Below are 19,713 nucleotides of genomic sequence, written 5' to 3'. Positions count from 1 at the left end.
TGAGAATTCATTTTCATTTAATAACATATATAATATAAAAATAACACTATTTTCAGATAACGATTTGTTTAATATTTTAAACATCTTTGGTTTCACGTTTCTCCATCGTCGTAACCGCAAATCATTTAGAATAAACTGTTATCACAGAGTTATGTCTCGCCTTTTTTGTAATATCGATAATACAATGTTGAAATTAAAATAGCAACACTATAACATGTAAGTTTTGCAAATATTCAAAGTCAAAGAACCATGACTGAAGGTACATGTCTAAACAATCTCCATGGTAATGAGATGTGCCAATGCTAATACAACTGCATACCAAAAACCATTGACTTATCATAAGTAATTCCCTTTAAACAAACATAAGAACAAACTAATACATGTCAACTAAGCAAAATTTCAAAGTCAACAAACCATAACTGAGGGTCAGGGTAAAATAATCTCAACGGAAATGAGATTTGCCTATGCTAATACAACTGCATACCAAATATCCTTGACTTACCACTAGTGGTTCCCCATAAACTAGACCTAATCACAAACTAATACATTGTTGACGCCGGAAACAGCATACCTATGTTTCGCTTTTAGACTCCGTCAAGCGAGACAAAAATGAACTTGGTTACAAAAAATATAAGTATAAAATAACATACATGATCAGAGTTACATTAATTTTTATTTAAACATGCAGTATAATCGATATGCGATAAGGCAAACACAAAATATAGTTATGGTTCTTGCCTCTTACTAATTATAAGTGTTTCTGGTCATGTATCGTTAAGGTCCAGACAATTTTGGTTAAGCATCCCTAAAGTCCAGAAAAATCTAATACTTACATTATATCATAAAAAATATTTAAACCATCCCTTGATAATCTTATTTTTTCTGTCGGGGTGCAGGAAACAAGTATTTTTGTCACGGTTTTGCCAGTATTGGTATGATGAAGCACTACCATTCACATTGGTATGGGCCAAGCAACATGCCATAACCAAACTTTTAAGTAATTTGATTTCAAATAAGATGATATCATGGCTTCCGAATTCTCTTCAGTAGTTTTTTTTGTTTCGAAAAGTATAACAAACATTCGATTATTCAAAGTGCTTATGTATACTTTTTGATGATAGTTTTACTTATAACAAATAAAGACCTTTTTCCTTAAATATTACAAACATTCGATTATTCAAAGTGTTTATAACAAATAACGGCCTTTTTCTGAAGTATTTGATAAAAACGTCAACAGGGACTATTTTCAATATGAAACGTAATGTAGCACTTATTTATCGTAATTTAATCAATTAGCCATTTCAGAATCCAACAAATTAATGGAATTCTCAAAAACGTGCATAAAAAGCTGTAATTGGGTAAAAATGTTGTAAACAATGGAATTTCACCAATGACGTGTAGTCATTTTAACTTTGGAGTTCGAATAATGGAATGACCCATAATCCTTTTCTCCATGAAACGGCGAATATAAAAAGCAGCATTTTATACACTATTGAGATCATCGTCTGTGTCTTTTTCCCCACAATTCAACTTTGTAGTTGTTTCCAGCCTTCGATTAATGAATTATAAGATTTATAGTCTGGACTTGATAGTTTATCTTTCAAATCAGAACCGGAAGTATAATATGACATAAAGCCACAATTATGTACAACGTTTATCTTAAGTAGCTTAGAAAGGATTCCTATGAAAGCATCTTCCATTCGGATAATTCTTGTGAAAGGAATGGAATAAGCAAGACTTTTGACTACTTTCATATTCGTTAATAGTGTTCCTCCGATTAAATATTGGGGCCAATAATCAAAAGGATATTCTTCTAAACTCGTAAACCATTTTGAAGATTTGTCTCTGTACGGTCTTGAAACTATCATTTTGTGTCCAATGATCTTTTTTTCTGTAGTTTCAATATTATCATTGGCAAACTGAAGCACACGCCGGGTGTTAACTAGACGATCATCATCTAGAAAATGTACATATTTAGTGTTAATATTACGCTTCACTAACCAATCGATAGGAATAATCGTTTTATATACTAGACTATCGTATGTATCCTTGAATCCAAACTGGAGAATATCGCCATATTTTTCATATTCAAAATCAACGAACGGTTGAAAACTTTCTAGATATCCTAAAACGAACAACGTTTTCACACGAGGATTTTTCTTTGATCCCCAAGTGTTCCGAATGGCGACCCTCTGGCCAAAATTGCCCACAAATGACTTGACAATAAAAACTATATCGAAACTTTCACACGATTCACTGCCACAGTTCTTTGGGAACGGATCTTTTTTAATGACATAATGCTTAGTAACATTGTTCAATGGATTTTCTGTTGTCCGACCAGTAGTTGCGATTTCTTCAACAACATCAATTAAATTATGTAATGGGTATGTAAACTGAAAAAAGTAAATCTTTTCTCCGGTTGACCATCTCCTCAACACCAGCAACACAAGCAGAGTGCAAATCATCCATGGCCATTTCTTGCCTCTGGAAAAAGAAAATAATATTAAAATTGTCAATGCCATAATTAAATACTATCTACACATTTCTATTTATTTTTTGTTGGTGTGCTGTTATCTGTCATATGAATCTAAAGTCAATTTTTATATTATTTCTCATATATTTAAGATTCTAAAAAAAAAAATATTATAAAAACATTAATGCTTAGTTGATCATGAAGAAGTCGAAAATATTTGAATGGCGAGCGGACAGACGGGCGACTGACGGATAATGAGATTGTTATTGATTAAGAAACATTGGAATTCTCACCGGTCGGTCACGTTTTTTTTTAAAATTTCGACAAAACTTATACATGTATATACAAGTAATGTTTAATCTATATTTGAGTTATTTTTGAAGGTTTATGTTGTGTTGACAATATATGTAAGATATCCCTTTAACGTAACCTTTCTGTTACTGATGACACACTACGAATATTCTTGTCATTTTTTCTTTATTATTTTGTTCAACATTTTGCACCAAAATCATGTTAAATGTCACCGGTGTAAATGCAACCGTTGATGTGTTCTCCTTGTAGTTATAGATGTCCTAAACAAATGTCTGTCAAGTACTTTTACGCGCTTATCAGCGAATACAATTTAGATGAGAAGTCTGTGGATATAACTAGTCAGTATCATATCTCGCAAATGAACATCTCTAGATTATTAATAACATAACTTAATATATCCAAGGCAAAGATTAACTTAGCCATATTTGGCATAACGTTTTGGAATTTTTGGTCCTTAAGGCTCTTCAACTTTGTACTTGTTTAGCTTTATAACTGTTTTGATTTGAGTGTCACTGATGAGTCTTATTTAGATGAAACGTGCGTCGGGCGTATTGAATGATATTCTTGGTACCTTAAATAACTATTAATATAGTTTAACTAAAAGATTTGTATCTACCCATAGGAAAGAGGAACGAAAGATACCAAAGGGACAGTCAAACTCATAAATCGAAAATAAACTGACAACGCTATGCCTAAAAATGAAAAAGACAGACAAACAATAGTACACATGACACAACATAGAAAACTAAAGAATAAACAACACGAACCCCACCAAAAACTAGGGATGATTTCAGGTGCTCCGGAAGGGTAAGCAGATCCTGCTCCACATGTGGCACCCGTCGTGTTGCTTATGTGATAACAAATCCGGTAAATAAACTATATTATCAGGTGTTGCAAGCTTGAACTTAGTTTTCTGTTACATCTCCAATACAATATTGGTATTATACAGTATTTGATTTCAGTATGTTATATAATATCAGTAGCTATTCGAGATCAACTAACCAAAGACAATTCACAAATCTCCTTGTATGATGTAACACACATCCGAAAAGAGGAACCATAAATGATGTTACAAAAGTCCGCAAACTGGAACCACCAGGAATGGCGCAACAAAATTCCGCAAACAGGAACCACCTGGAACGATGCAACACAAAATCCACTATCTAAAACAAAATTCACAAACACACATACAAACTCATAATTTCAATAAGTAATCCAAGATACCCACAAAAAAGCCAGAAAAGGGAAACACCAAGACTGTTAGGGAACATGGACCACATCATTTACAAACCCTTTCATAAGCATTCCGTTGACATTTTGCATTTGATGATTGATTGATTGTGCTGGTGGTTTAATGTCTCTTTCAGCACTACAGGCTATTTCTTAGTCGCAACTTTTATTGATAAAAAAAGCTGGAGAACTAGAGGAGAAACATCGAACTTGTAATCAAGGTCAATTAAGATTTGTGTCGAACGTATCTTTACTTTGATTACTGTCGAACGTATCTTTCCTTTGACTTCTGTTTGTGGATTTGAGGATTTTGCAACCCCATTTCACACTACTGATACCTAATATTTTTGAAACACTAGTATTGTTTCTTGTCTTTTATATCTCGTATATCCATGAAATTATTGCCATTACTAGTAAACAATCAATAAATAATCAATCAATCCTCCTTCTAATTATTATAGCTCATATGAGAAATGTCCATTTTGACCATTGTTGTAAAAAAAGTTGTCCCGAGTGAAAATGTTCCGTTGCTTTACTGTGAAACTGGTTACTGTTATTTTATTAAAATAGAAAGAATATTTTCCAACAGTGATCATGACCGCGAAGGAATATAACATTATTCGTTATTTGTATATTGAAAAACCGTTACTTTTTAAATGTTATATATATAGCATCCCTGGCTTTCAATTGTTTCGGTTTGGAGGTTTATCGTGTTTATGCAAGGCATATTTACTCTTTGCTCATGCGCTTGGTTATCTATTACAAAGTGGTTTTTTTTCTTTCTCAAGGGAATATACAGTAACACAAGCCATCAACTGTTCTTTGATTTGTCATAACTGTAGCACATGCAACCTAGAAACATTTCCAAGCACTTCATCTCGAATTGTAAACATCAACCCGTATCAAATACTTGCTGAAGACAAACAACCTACACATGAAAAAAGCAGTTGTAAAAACAACAAGTATAGACATTCAGTCAATAACACAATGAGGGTTTCATAGACATCAATGATATACGTGGGACTCACTTAAGGATGTACTTAGGTGAGGTTTTGGAATTTGTGTCAAATGTTCGGACTCCTTGGTGTTTTTCCATACAATACAATGTAAAATATTTTGCCCCATAACACCCATTAATTTTTTCATATAAGAATTAATAGCTCATGAAAGGTCATTTTCCAAAATTTTAGAAGATTCTTAATTTTCTTTCTTTTGATTTGGGACCCAAATAATAGCAATCCAAATATAAGGTAAAAGTCCGAGTCAGCCTTTTCCCGCCATATTTTAAATCTCAAATATCTCGAAAAGGAGGTCCATGACCTTTCAATATTTTTAGCTTATTTGTATCCTTAATTGATGCCCTACCAGCTTATAGTATCAATTTTAACTTCTTAATTTATTAATTTTCACCTAACCTCACCTAAGTACATCCTTAAGTTACAGACTTATTTATAAACCGAAAATCCTGATAAAGTCGCTCTACAAGAAATAATATTTGACTCCACACCAATCAAACGAGTTGATTACATAAAATTCAGAATGTAAATGGAGAATGCGTCAAAGAGACAACAACCCGACAAAAGAGCAGAAAACAGCACAAGGCCACCAATGGGTCTTCAACATAGCAAGATTATCCTACATCCGAATGCTTAAAATATGATATCTATCGAAATGATATAACTTGAAATGGTGGAGGCAAAATGTGCAAACACATCATACACTAGCCATGGATCAGCACCCTTTAAGAAAGTATAAAACGTGTCAGAATCCACATCAACGTATAAGAAATACATATATAGAAACTGATAAAAACCACCTGACGCTCCACCTGTAAATATGTATTTACGTAAATATGTACCAACTGAATAAGATAAAACAGCTAAAACATCAATCAAAAACTATTCATACATGTACTAGACGAAATCAGCTATTGCAAATATAAACAGGCAATCCATATTCACGAATAACTGTCTCTCCTACAGTCATGGACAATCAAATATCGATATGACTAATAGATCTAGAGCAAATACAAGCACCAAAAATCAAGTGCTATTTCAAACTCAATAGAATCTTTTTAAGTTATAATAAAACACTACCTGGTAAGTTCATGAACATGTATAGCGATCACGAAGACATAGTTATGGACACATCGCAATGTACAGCGCCGAGGAAATCTAGACCTGAAAGAACATACAACAAGTAGATATGAGAAGATGTGGTATGATTGCTAATGAGACAATTGTATATCCAAGTAACAATTTGTAAAAGTAAACCATCTTAGGTTAAAGTACGGCCTTTAACACGAAGCCTTTGGGTCATACCGAACATCAAACCATAGAGGGCCGAAAAATGGCTAGTGTAAAACCCTTCAAACAGGAAAAACAACAACCAATTCTATACAAAAAACGAGAAATGAGAAACACTTATGAACCACATCCACAAACGACAACCACTACACATTAGGTTTCTGACTTCGGACAGGTGCAAACAAATGCAACGGGTTTAAACGTTTTGATATGTACCAACCTTCATCCTTATCTGAAACAATAGTGTAACATCACAACATAGAATGACACACTATAAATATAAATTAGATTGGATTAACTCAATCAAAAGACATAGTAACAAAAACTAGTGAACATACCATGAACGAATAAATTTGATCCATGATACAATGATAATTTAAAATCAATAATAAAAAATGGGGATGAGAACACAGGCATTACCCCCATAAATACCTTATATTAAAGTATATAGGACACTTTTTACTGAGACATATGCATGTGAGATCGAAAATATTTAGGGAATACGCTTCAAACTTCTAAAATCCTTTCTCTGATATTATTTTTGATTCCAATAAACTCAACTATTAAATGTCATCCCCGATTGGCCAATTCCCGTAAAAAATAACAATAAGTTAGATTTTGAAAAGGCATTCGACACAGTACAGCCCGAACTACTTAAAGCAACTCAACAAATATGGCGTACCAAAAACATCCATCGTAAACTGGATACACTCATGCCTTACCAACACGTCGAATGTGCAGCTGTAAATGGGATCAAACCAGGCGATTCGGTTGTACTTTCAAAGGTCTCCCAGGAAACAGAATCGGACCAATCATGTTCCTCGTCCATATCAATGACAATGCAAATCATGTAAGTTCGTATGTACATGGGCTGAAACGTACGGGTTACGTTTACAACTTCTCAAATGTGACATGGTAAACCCAAGACAGTGCTCAGACGAAAAAAGATTACAAAATGGTTTATCTGTAAAGTGTCAACAGTTTCGAGCAAAACGTATCATTTGATATATGTAAAACCCGGCGGGGTACTGATAAGAAATGGAAGTTATCAATCCTGACTTCGGACAGGTACATAAAAAATGTCGCGAGATTTATATGTTTTTCTTAGCTCATAACCTTCCCGCTGACAACAGTGATTTAAAAGATATAGATATAAGAAGATATGGTATGAGTGTCAATAAGACAACTCTCCATCAACATACACACTTTTTGGCAAAAAAGACAAAAGATACATCGCATCGATCTAAGAGACTAACAAAAATATAGTTCGAAGCTCAACTAATAACATAAATATTTTTTTTTATCAAAATGAAATATAAATTTGTACACTTCCAATGGAATAAGTGTTAAGATGTTATAAACAGCCAGAGAAAAGCATTTATCGGCCAACTATTGTACAACATAAATATTTGCTTTATTTGTATTTGTTCAAATTAGTTTCTTCTGTTACGCCGCCTCCATATTGTGAATATTTCTTATGTGTTTAACAGTTTATGTTAAGGTCCAGTTCGCTGTACGCATTAAAACTGTACGCATTAAAACTATGAATCAAGTTCTAAGTGTAAATTGCAGGACAAAGATATTATATATATATATATACTTGGACAACTTCGTAAATTTACAGATCTAACATTGTTGGGTTGATGTTTAGACGAGTTGTATATATACATTATGTACACAGCCATGTATCACCATCATTGATGACGATCCGATGGATACATTTGTTGTAGAGTTGTCACTGACTCAGACGTACTTATAAATATAATTATTTTCTGTGACTGTATATTACATTAATTTGTAGGATCCTTTACTATAGATAATTTAGCTGATCTGTAACAATAACATCTTCATGCCTTATATATCATGTACTGTAGTACGCCGCTATATTAAAACTGACGAGGAAAGGTAACACACGGCCAGCGAAAACTCTTTTTTTGAGAGCCCAGGTGGTTGTGTGGTCTAGCGGGACGGCTGCAGTGCAGGCGATTTGGTGTCACGATATCACAGTAGCATGGGTTCGAATCCTGGCGAGGGAAGAACCAAAAATTTGCGAAAGCAAATTTACAGATCTAACATTGTTGGGTTGATGTTTAGACGAGTTGTATATATATATATATACATTTTCGGAAATGTAAAATGTATTTGAACGAGTTTTGCAAACAGTAGAAAAGTTCAGCGAGCCTCGCTTTTCGTCCTGTTTCTAAAGCTCGTACAAATAAATTATTATACATTTTCCGACAATAGAAATATTTTGTTTACGACCTTGTACAATGTTAAAATATAATTTTCGACATGATATAGGCCAATATTTGTTCATAAGCGTTCAAAACTGTACAAGTGTACATACTACGTTACATTCTAATTTATTTTAAAACTTATGATTGTTAGCAAAACTCATGCTTTTTATATAAACATAGAATCGATCTTTTTTTTATTTATCTGAAACTATATAAAAATCAGAAAAAGCTCTCCAACAAAGACCAGATGGTGTAGAATTTAACAACAATAGGTCAACGCACAACAACAAAGATGAGCAAAACATATACCAAACAGCAAGATAGGTGAGCCTGCGAAATGACAAATGTAAATCAATTCAAACGAGAAAACGTACGGCTTGTGTAATGTACAAAAGATTGACGTGAAAAAATATTATACAGTAACAAACGACAACAACTGAATTACAGGCTTCTAACTTGAGATAGACACAGACTGAATATGGCCTGAGAACACACTGTCAGTTATTTCGTAGTGAATTTCTTTAAGACAATAAATTCAAATTCAAAAAATCGCACCTGCTCTATATCAAAAACATTTTTACAGTGTAGTATACTACTAAGTGGACAAATAATGTCAAAATTATAGAAACTTCTACCAGCTCTAACTCAAAATATTGACAATTATGTGTTAAGGGGGTATACAATTCCGTTTGACAGCTTTAGACTGAATAAAATTTGACCTTTTTGAACTGGACCAAATCACTACTTAACATAAAGATTCAGCACCCAATTTTTTTTAACATGTAATTTCATCCCCCTAATGCATTAAATATCAAGAAATAAATTGGGAAAGTGTATCAAATTAAAAATCCAAGTTATACACTGTTCACACTAGGGACTATACTCCAACCAAGGGACGATAACTATGTCCTTGGACCATATGGTAGATTTTAAACTTGCATACCGGCGTCAAACCCTTTCCCTGACCTGTGTCAGTGGTGTAACAGTATATAAATAACACATAGTTGAGAGGGTGATAGAGCAGATTGTTACCCCGAGAAAACATTGTCAACCGCGGCGAAGCCAAGGTTGACAAAGTTTTTCGGTGGGTACCAATCGCTCTATCACCCTCTCAGCTACATGTGTTATTTAATTTATTATACTGAATGTCCCATCATTATTGCCTTTTACAGATAAATTTTATTCAAAAGTATTTTCTATGACGACACGTACATGTAACAACGTTACGGGTATTATAAAAATCAACAGAAGTGAAGCAAGATGGTTTTTTTTTGTTTGACAGTCAAATAACAGAATCTGAGCCAAAATGTAGAACTTAGGCATTGTCTTTAATAACTTGATGTAAATTCAATTCATTGTCCTTTACATTATAGATTTTTGATTGGTCTAGACGAGAGGGTGACATTTAAAAAATTGTCAACCGCTCAGCCATATGATAGAGTAAATTATTACCCTCGTATTAGCCAATCAAACTATGGTATTTTAACGTGAAGTATAACAATACAACATAATATAACTAACTATTAAATTCTATTGAAATGAGCTAAACTCAGATTATCAGATTGATACTAGATATTTCTTGTCAATATAAATAAGATGTGGTATTAGTGCCCATATAACAATTCTTTGTTTTTTTCTATGGTCGGGTTGTTGTCTCTTTGGCATATTCCCTATTTCCATTCTCAATTTTATCTCCATCCAAGTCACAATGTGTAAACAGTAAAAAATTATAGGTCAAAGTACGGGCTTCAACACGAAGCATTGGCTCATACCGAACAGCAAGCTATAAAGGGCCATAAAATGATAAGTGTAAAACGATTCAATCAGGAAAACCAACGATCTAATATATATTAAAACGAGAAACGAGACACACTTATGAAGCACATAAACGAAGACAACCTCTGAACATCAGGCTACAAAGCTGGTGTGGTTAGAGAGCCATGGTGTGGTGGTTAGTGCATCGGACTACTAACACAAAGGTTCCTGGTTCGATTTCCGTTTGGGATGAAAATTTCAGGAACTCAATTTTCGGCTCTCCCTTGACACCATCTGCGAGTATAGTCTTGAGGAAACGATGATAGTCCGTCGGAAGGAGACGATAAATGGCTGACCCGTGTTAAGAGAGAGCCATATCTCTTGCACGTTAAAGACACCCTTGTAGATTTCGAAAAAGAGTAAGCTAATGCCGCTACAAGGCAGCACTCGCACCCGCAAAGTGGAAAGGGATTAATATAAGTGCAAAACTTGTTTCCCAATCCACTATAAATAAATATGTTTAAACTACAAAGCTGTTTTGCTCAACATCGTGAAACAAAACTACTGTTTTTTACATCTTTTAATCAAGATGGAGTGTTCGGAATCTTTGTCAGAATATACTTGTTTAATATGCTACTTACATGTAATGTAATGTTTTTCTGTCACAAATCTGCATAATTTATCTCAAAGCCTAAGCATATAACTCATGCCATTTCTCTTCGTACTGAAATACCAAAAAAATACGATTGCACATGATATACATACAGTTGAAATACTATACCAATTATAGAAATAGGAGACCGAGTTGTGAAGATTGGTTGAAAAAAGAGGGGATAATATAGTGTATATAAATATGTAGCAATTGGGTTTCCACTAGTCATTTTGGGGACCGTTTATAGCTTGCTGTTCGGCGTTAGCCAATGCTCCGTGTTGAAGGGCATACTTTGACCTATAATGGTTAAGTTTTACAAATTGTGACTTGGATGTATCGGAGAGTTGTCTCATTGTCACCAAAAACCACATCTACTTATATTTATATATTGTTATCTATTGGCCATTTGATAAACAAATATATATATTGTGTTATGTTTTGTTGACTGATGTTTGTCATTTCGTCGTTTTTCGGTTTTTGGCCATGGCATTGTCAATTTGTTTTATACTGAATAGTTTGAATGTCACTTTGATATATCCTAACTCTCTCGTATACATTTGTAAACATGAAGTATATGCTTGCATTTAAAAAAAATATAGATCATTTGTTTTATGAAACATAATATATTAGATTAAGCAATTGTTAAATCAAGAACTAATGTAAAATTGTATTTTTCCGTTGATTGTTCTAATACTATTGATTGCTACTCACTTAACGTCCAGTGGCAAATATTTTATGCGTAAGGACAATACTAATCAATACACTACAGCAAGTAAGTTAATATGTAAAGTATGCGTGAATATTGAATGGCGTGGAGGGCGGGAAATTTGGCCTACGACTGAAAAATGTGGATATATTTTAAGGGGCAGCAATATTGCCTTACAACAGGCTACAAATGGACCCCCTCGGAGAGTTTTGGGCTAGTGGTCTGTATCGTATATAGGTACTCATCCTATATATACAATGCATCGGAGATACTTCCATTTCGACAAAACGTTGCTGCGTATTTGTGCATCCCGCACAACCAAACGGGTGCACCACTTTAACCATTGGGACTCCTATCGGACGGGAGAAGTACAGCGATGACCATACTTCTATATCATATGTTCAACCCTTGGGGTCAGATGGCACAGAGAATGATTCATTATTATTCATAAGGTCCATATGTAAACGCACCTGTTAAAATTATTTCCAATATCAGTTCTATTAATTCACTAATGCAAATTAATAATTCATTTACAAATCACTAAACCATACTCTAAACAATAATACAGAGTGTCATTTTGGTCTTTTGTGGATAGTTGTCTCATTGGCAATCATACCACATCTTCTTTTTTATATTGAGGAATCTAATAACACATCACTAGTAAGCATTTTATAATTATCAATTTGAAATGACTTTATTTCCATTGCTTCCAATCAACTTAACAGTTTTTCAAACTTACTTCATACCTGAAAAACATGTCCTATTATCATCCTGAACGCACTTTTTTATATAATATAATTTATCGCTATTTTGTGCATTTTTCCTATGATATTTTTTTGTGATGATTTTTCATATCATGCTACTCGTTTGAGATGGAAAATAATCGCTAGAAACCAAGGAGGTACGTGGCGTTGCTAATGAAATTGACAACGTGGTCATAGGTAAAATAGCGATAAACAGATTAATATCCTTGGTCATCTCAACTCAATTGCTTTTCTCGCTTTCGCCGTCCCGGCTCAAGCAAGAAAATCAATCTCGTTGAGATGATCAACGATAATCTATAATTACTTGCATTTTGTTTTAAAAGACAGAATAACAATTATACTATAAAGTTACTCAATATATATTCATACAAAATGACTGATAAGGTTGAATCTAAAATTTACAAAGCACTTGAAAAATGTTTGTTTCCTTCCCATGTAAACTTTCATTACATGACACAAGGAAGTAACATGAGTGTAACCTTTTTTCACAATCTCCACAATATGACTTGAAAGTTTAATCTACAATATCGGCTTTAATGTGTATACATGTAATAGAATACTTGAGGGTCTGGATGAGATTTTCAGAATAGAGAATAGTGAGCCAGTACTACAGAATATATGGGCAAATCAGTACAGAATAGAGAAAAGGACCGAAAAATAAGGAAATGGGAAAAGAGAGGTGCTAAAATATAAATAATGAAGAATAACAGGCACAAAACTAGAGGAAAATGGCTTGGAACATTACAGAATTCAGAATTAAAGACTCCTCATTCAGACCCTTAAACTTATACATTATTCGCTTCCTGTTTACTATGATACAGTCTCTTTGTCACAGTCATCATTTAAATCAATTTAAGCCATGTGTCCAAAATATTAGAGTCAAATGTATCCACAAATTCTCATAGATTGCCACATATAATAAAATGTTCACTTTATAAACCTTCATATATATATATACATGCACTTTTTTGAAAATCATACACATTGATTTCATCGTCCGACAACTCTATGAGCCTAAATCTAGAACTTGTAAAATCAATCAAGTTATAAAATATTTCTAAAAACTGTGTGTAAAAGAGAGGTATAAGTATGTTCTTGTCAGTGGGTACTAGTGGCACTAACAATACGACGGCCATAATTGGGCAACCATTTAACTGTTTAATTCGAAAAATAATTAACTTACCAATATGTGCACGTCTTTTTCTAATCCACAATTTAATTGATCTCATTTTGAAATATTTGATATATAGCAACTTTGTAAGAAATAGCTATTTATGTAATGCTATGTTGATACATGTATTTATCAATTTATAATTAGGTGAACAATGTACTACATGTATTGATCATATGTTGTATTCTTAAGTGTTACACCAAAACGTACCCTTGTGGATATATAATACAGAGATTTAACAGATCCATACATGTATGTATTTAACACAGGTAGTGTGGTAATAATTCAAAATCATGCCATAAATTTAAATGTTTTACTTTTCAGGACACCACATTGAGGACTTCTGACAGAGTAAAAAAAAAGAAGTATGGGGTAAACATGATGTCATCATTAATGTGACAACAATCAAATGACAGAAAAAAATTCCACACAGCGATCCACAACGGAGGAGAAAATCCAGGAATTTAGAAAGGGAGAGTAATTCGTAATACGAAATATGTGGTAAAATACTTTCCAACGTTTTGGACGATTTTATGAAGAAGAAAAAAAATGTTTTTCGACCAAAGAAAGGAGCGCGAGTAAGAGATAAACTAGACGTAGTATAAGGGCGTTTTTCAATAAAAACGTACTTTCTTGTCCCAGCCACTTTAAAAAAAAATGTGTTTGATCTTTGCAAGTAATTTTTTGTGCAGTCAGTACATTGAATTAGATATAACATTTTTAAGCAAAGAAACAGTTTATTTTTTAGAGGGATTGATAAGATATTGATTCCTGAATGGTCCAAAACAACCAAAATGGCATGTCCCTAGACCGCCTGTTCAACATTCATACTCTCAAATATCGTAAAAAAATGTAGAAATAAATATTAATTTTACTTAATATAAGTTCTTTATTAATTCAAAAGTATGTTTGGAGCCAACATATTTTAATAAACAGCTTTTAACATAGGATTTTTTTTTATTTTAGAAGGTGTGTCCCTAACACACGGTCCACTACGAAACGAAGTCATTAAAACTTGCTTATAAACAGTTTTATAAAATCAATGTAATTTTTTGTTTGCAAGAGATATAAACATTAGGGTCTTACAAAAGAAGTGATGCTTTTATAACGGCAATTAAATTGTTGGTAAGAAAAATTGAGCACATCAAATGGACCAGAGTGATACCGTATTTTTGTAAATGTCCACTACGAAACGGGTCAAATCTCCTTCAGTAACTGGTTTTAAAATTATGAAAAAAATATCAGTGTACAGCTTAATAACGCTTTGATGAATACAGTCAGTCTTGTTACTATTGCAATATTGGGGTTGTGAGAAAAAAATAAAACATGTGAATGCATCCCCTACGAAACGGTCCCCTACGAAATAAGTTTGGGAGAAAAACGTTTCGTAGTGGACACTACCACTACCATGCAGTCTTTTTTTACTCTTTTTTCAATTATATTCGTGCAAAGCAAATAACAAAGGTTAGTTTCATGTAATTTTTATTATGTTTTTATTAACATAGAATAGGGTTGATGTCAACTACGAAACTTTTTGTCCACTACGAAACGGTTTTGTCAACTACGAAACGCATCAAAATGTCCACTACGTAACATGAGTTGTACCTTCATATGTGAAGTACTGTCTAATCTTTATTGATAAAAAATGGTTCTCCAATTCAGAAAAAAATGAGATTTTTCTAGTATATAAAGTTAACAAACTGGAATGTCTATAGGAAACATTTAAAATTGCAAAAATATGTGTGTTTAGAAGCAGTTTCGTAGGGGACAAAAGTCCCCTACGAAACAGTACACAAATTATGAAAATAATATAATTTTAAAGAGTATTTAAGATTGCACTTTTTGTTTACAAACAGGTCTATAATAAAGGTATTCAAAATAACTCTTGAAAATAAATTTTAGACTAGTTGATTTTCCATTTTTTTAGGTCTGAAAGGAACGCTTTTATTGAAAAACGCCCATAAAAGTGTCTTGACAGCCAAAAATATCTAGCATAACAAGTCCATGGTTACAAAATTTGTCCATTGCGTTTTTATTAAATAAGAAAATGTTTGATAAAAGAAGTCATTTACATGTAAACAACAAAAATTTTAATTTGTGTGCTGTAATTTTGTTTAACAGTAGTACACTAATCTTTAAATAAAATGTATGTGCCCAGATTTATGAACAGGTCATTGATATTTCTTGGTAAACACGTCCATGTTCTTTGTTTTACTGACTAGTAAATTATTTAAATGTATAAAATTGGATTTTTAAATTCTTGTATGATTTAAAAAAAAAAAAAAACAATTGTGCATTAACAATTCATTTTATCAAAATATGGGGTTTTTTTTTGTTTTTTTTGGGTGTTTTTTTTGTATAAAACAGAGTTTTTATTTTCCTAGCAAAATTGATATCACAGACTTTTATGACTTGTTTGCTTAATGACCAGTGACAAATATTTCATACATATTCAGGACGAAAAAAAAAATTATTTGGTGACACGAATTATTCTTTTCCATTAGTTGGTGGAAATTAGCTATAAAAAATGCTTTAAATTATATACAATTATTTGAGGCAATCATTTTGGTTTATTCAAATATGCTTGAAATGAAATTTGACAGATGGTGGATTTTTATAATTTAACGTCCAGCGGCAAATATTTCACATATATTCAGAACAAACAAAACTTTGACAATAATGTAAATTCTACTGAGTCAAAACACGATTTTTTTAAAAGCAAAAACCATACTTAATCATACATGTATTGTGTATAATTATTGTATTTATATTTCACTGATGCATTCATAAAAATATTGTTAAATTGTATATTCTATAAGCTGTACTGCTTCTGAATAAAGTATTAATTTTATTATTATCATGTTACAAAATGTAACACACAATTAAATTGTTTGAATAAAAGCTGAATGTTTAAATAACAAACATGTGGTATTTAAAATTTAAAAATGGCACAGTGTCTATATAATATATTTTTAACTTATTTCCATGTTCTTGCTCAAACAAAAACAATCTTGTCGAAAAAATGTAGCTCTACCCTTTTGGTCAGGCACTTTCTATTCAAACAGTATCGTGTTATATGGAGAAAATAGTCTGAAATTAAATGATAGACAATGAATGCTCTGTGGTGTAAAATGCATATGATTTTATTATGCGATTTTCCGTTGCTAAATAGATAATCGACCAAATTCAAATCGATATTGGTTAACTTGAAATATTTTTAAACGAAAATGGGTATATCTACTGGAACAAATCATACACAACTTACCATTTAATGTTAGCCACCAAAAGTTGAATAACTCAACCCGGACCTAAAAAACAAAAATTCACCATCATGATCATACTATTCTTTCATGTCGCCATTTTATATTCACGGTTCAATTAATACTAAGTAGAACTTTAAAATCAATCTACCTGTACGAACTACACTAATAATATTTGTTTAATTATAAACATCACACGAACCGAGAACCATTTCTTTAAAGTATAGAATTTATATAGAGTATTCCTAGTGAATAGGGATTTTTAGACATGAATACACCAACGGAAGGTAAAATAGCAAACAAAATTGGAGATATCATTAGCATATAATATACCAATTTGTAATAATGCTGAGTGTGTATTGATTCTGCACCAAAAAAACAAGCAGCATTAGATTATTATAAAATAAGGAGATATGCAAATGAGACAACTATCACACAGAGTCCAAATGATGTGAATTTAGAAACTGTAAATTCACCTTACAAATTGAAGTTTAAAACTATATATGTCAGTGGTTGATCCAGAACTTTTCCTAAGGGGGGGGGGGGCTGACTGACCTAAGAGGGGGCCCGCTCCAGTCATGCTTCAATGATTCCCTATATAATCAACCAAATTTTTACCACGAAAGGGGGGCCCGGGCCCCCAGCCCCCCCCCCCCCCCTGAATCCGCCTATGTATGTTATAGTGAATTTGTATAATCCGGGATTATGTAGAATCCCTGATTTTTCAAGGATTATGTAGAATCACTAAAAACATTAGAGATTATTTAGATTCCCTGAAAATGACCAGTGATTTTATATAATCACTGATAATTATAATTATTATTCTACAAATTCCCTAATATGATTTCAGGGCCTATCAATAATTAAAAGTTTCAAAGGTGATATCTCAAACCAATTACACTAGTGGTTCGAGCAAGGATTTGTATTGTCTTACTTAAAATTTAGTTTGTAAATAAAATGTTTAATATTAAAATATTATATGTAACATTAACATTTATCAAAACAACTGTATGCATAAAAATAGTTTTAATGACAATTTCATTTTATTTCATATTCTCAACCTAAAAACAATTGCTAAAACAATACGATAAAAAGAATAATCATTATGCAATTTAATATTTTCATACTGACTTCATCAACCCGCACGTGTGGGCTCGCTTGATATTATTAATACTAATACAGTCAATATCAAAAAGGGCTTGCTTGATATTATTACTGATAAAGTCAGTATAAAAATCAAAACATCAATTATTCTATATATATTTTGCTTATCATTTAATTATATTGTGCTTATCATTTAATTATTTTGTGTATAACATTTCAATATTTTTGTCTTTCATATTAATAAATTATGCCTAACGTTTTACAATATTAAGGTTATTGTTATGATATATTAAGGTTAACTTTTAAGATATTTCAATATGTTATATATTTTAGTATCATTTCAGTTATTCTGTATAATACCTGACGTTTTTTCTAGTGATTATACATAATTCCTGAAAGTTTATGTGATTATATATAATCCATAAACTAACCAGTGATTCTACATAACCCCTGAAAAATTTAGGGATTTTACATAATCCCTGATTATACAAATTCACTGTAACATATATACATCATAATTATATTGCATTATCTGTGTCTACTTGACTTAAATGCTCTATGGCAAAAACAAATGTTTCTAGACATGAAGAAACTCTCCATTCATCTTCTATGGGGGCATGTTTTTTTTAAAATAAATTTTTTGAATAGATTGCTTGAAATTTTTTTTATTGTTAGTGATTATAAAGGATCACTTAAGTTATATTTTTTTGCCGGTCAAAAATGCTTGTCCACCCCCAAGAGATGAATGGGAGTGCCTTAGTATTATGCAGCTGGATTCTGACTCACTGCTCATGCAACTGTCGATTTTTATTTATATTGATCTCTTGAATCGTTTATTAGGTACCAGCTCGGACATAACTAAAAGAACCAAACAGTTGAGTAGAACAAACAGGACATACGATGTTTTATTGAAACAACACAATTTCTGGACTATCTACGCATCCTAATACTGGCTTTTGGTACCCTAGGCCGGTACAACGGGTAATTCAGATCAAAAGTTGTACACAATGGCAAAATCCACTGTATTGCAATGGCAATAGAAATCGACTGACAATTCCAATAACCTGCATCACGTGCACGTGGTAGCATGCACAATTTTCATGATTGTTTTGAATAGAAATCTGGAACACAGGTTTTTTTTGAAGGCTGATATTAGGGTGGATTCTGGTTTTCTAAACATTGTCGGTTACAACAGAACGGACAAACATACACATTTGTAGTCAGGAGACGTCACAAATTAGTCTTACTTTGAACTTTACCTTCTCCAATGGCTGTGTAAATAGATTCAACCATTTTTAATCCGACTTCCTGTTGATTACCTATATATAAGTTTTTGATGATAATCTACAGGTTTAAAAATCTTTTGTTCCTCGATTGTTTTGTTGTTGTTCTCTACGGTAGGTTGACTATGGGTATTTTTAAAACTAAGTTCACTTATACGTTTTCTGTGGTGAGTATAGTACGAGTCGCGGCAAAGTTTTTTTTAAAAACTTTTGACTAAGTACAGTGATATATATAAATATTTACCGGTTTTCTTATTTCCAACAAACCTGTGTAAATTAAACTTTAAGTCATTTTTTTATATAAAAAAGACCGTTAGTTTTCTCGTTTGAATTGTTTTACATTGTCATATCGGGGCCTTTTATAGCTAACTATGCGGTATGGGGCTTTTCTCATTGTTGAAGGCCGTACGGTGACCTATAGTTGTTAATGTCTGTGTCACTTTGGTCTCTTGTGGACAGT

The 19,713-nt window shown here is 32.5% G+C and overlaps 1 protein-coding gene across 5 annotated transcripts; it reads right to left on the bottom strand.

Annotated features, from left to right (window-relative positions):
• Positions 1–19,377, bottom strand: LOC139488511 (beta-1,3-galactosyltransferase brn-like). Of its 5 annotated transcripts, XM_071274196.1 has the most exons (5): positions 19,230–19,333; positions 16,872–16,914; positions 10,955–11,037; positions 6,112–6,195; positions 655–2,484 (listed from the first exon to the last, which is right to left on the bottom strand). In XM_071274196.1, the coding sequence occupies exons 3-5, from the start codon at positions 10,987–10,989 to the stop codon at positions 1,527–1,529; spliced, it is 1,077 nt and encodes a 358-aa protein (XP_071130297.1). In that variant the 5' UTR covers positions 10,990–11,037; positions 16,872–16,914; positions 19,230–19,333; the 3' UTR covers positions 655–1,526. The 5 variants fall into 5 exon arrangements, with proteins under 5 accessions (XP_071130302.1, XP_071130297.1, XP_071130301.1 ...); XM_071274200.1 differs by lacking the exon at positions 6,112–6,195 and having other exon boundaries at positions 19,230–19,377; XM_071274197.1 differs by lacking the exons at positions 16,872–16,914; positions 19,230–19,333 and adding an exon at positions 13,619–13,948.
• Positions 19,378–19,713: the final 336 nt, after the last annotated feature.

This window comes from Mytilus edulis, chromosome 9 (assembly GCF_963676685.1).
Source record: "Mytilus edulis chromosome 9, xbMytEdul2.2, whole genome shotgun sequence".
NCBI classification, from domain to species: Eukaryota; Metazoa; Mollusca; class Bivalvia; order Mytilida; family Mytilidae; genus Mytilus; species Mytilus edulis.
Note: the sequence above shows the minus strand (reverse complement) of the source record. Positions and strands in the feature narration are given on the sequence as shown.

What these genes read in the sequence shown, in the direction of transcription:
- LOC139488511 (XM_071274196.1), bottom strand. Translation starts at nt 10,989, where the DNA reads ATGCAGATTTGTGACAGAAAAACATTACATTACAT. An exon ending in AGAAAAACATTACATTACAT is followed by an intron (nt 6,196 to 10,954) that starts GTAAGTAGCATA and finishes ATGTTCTTTCAG; the next exon opens with GTCTAGATTTCCTCGGCGCT. An exon ending in CATGTTCATGAACTTACCAG is followed by an intron (nt 2,485 to 6,111) that starts GTAGTGTTTTAT and finishes TTCTTTTTCCAG; the next exon opens with AGGCAAGAAATGGCCATGGA.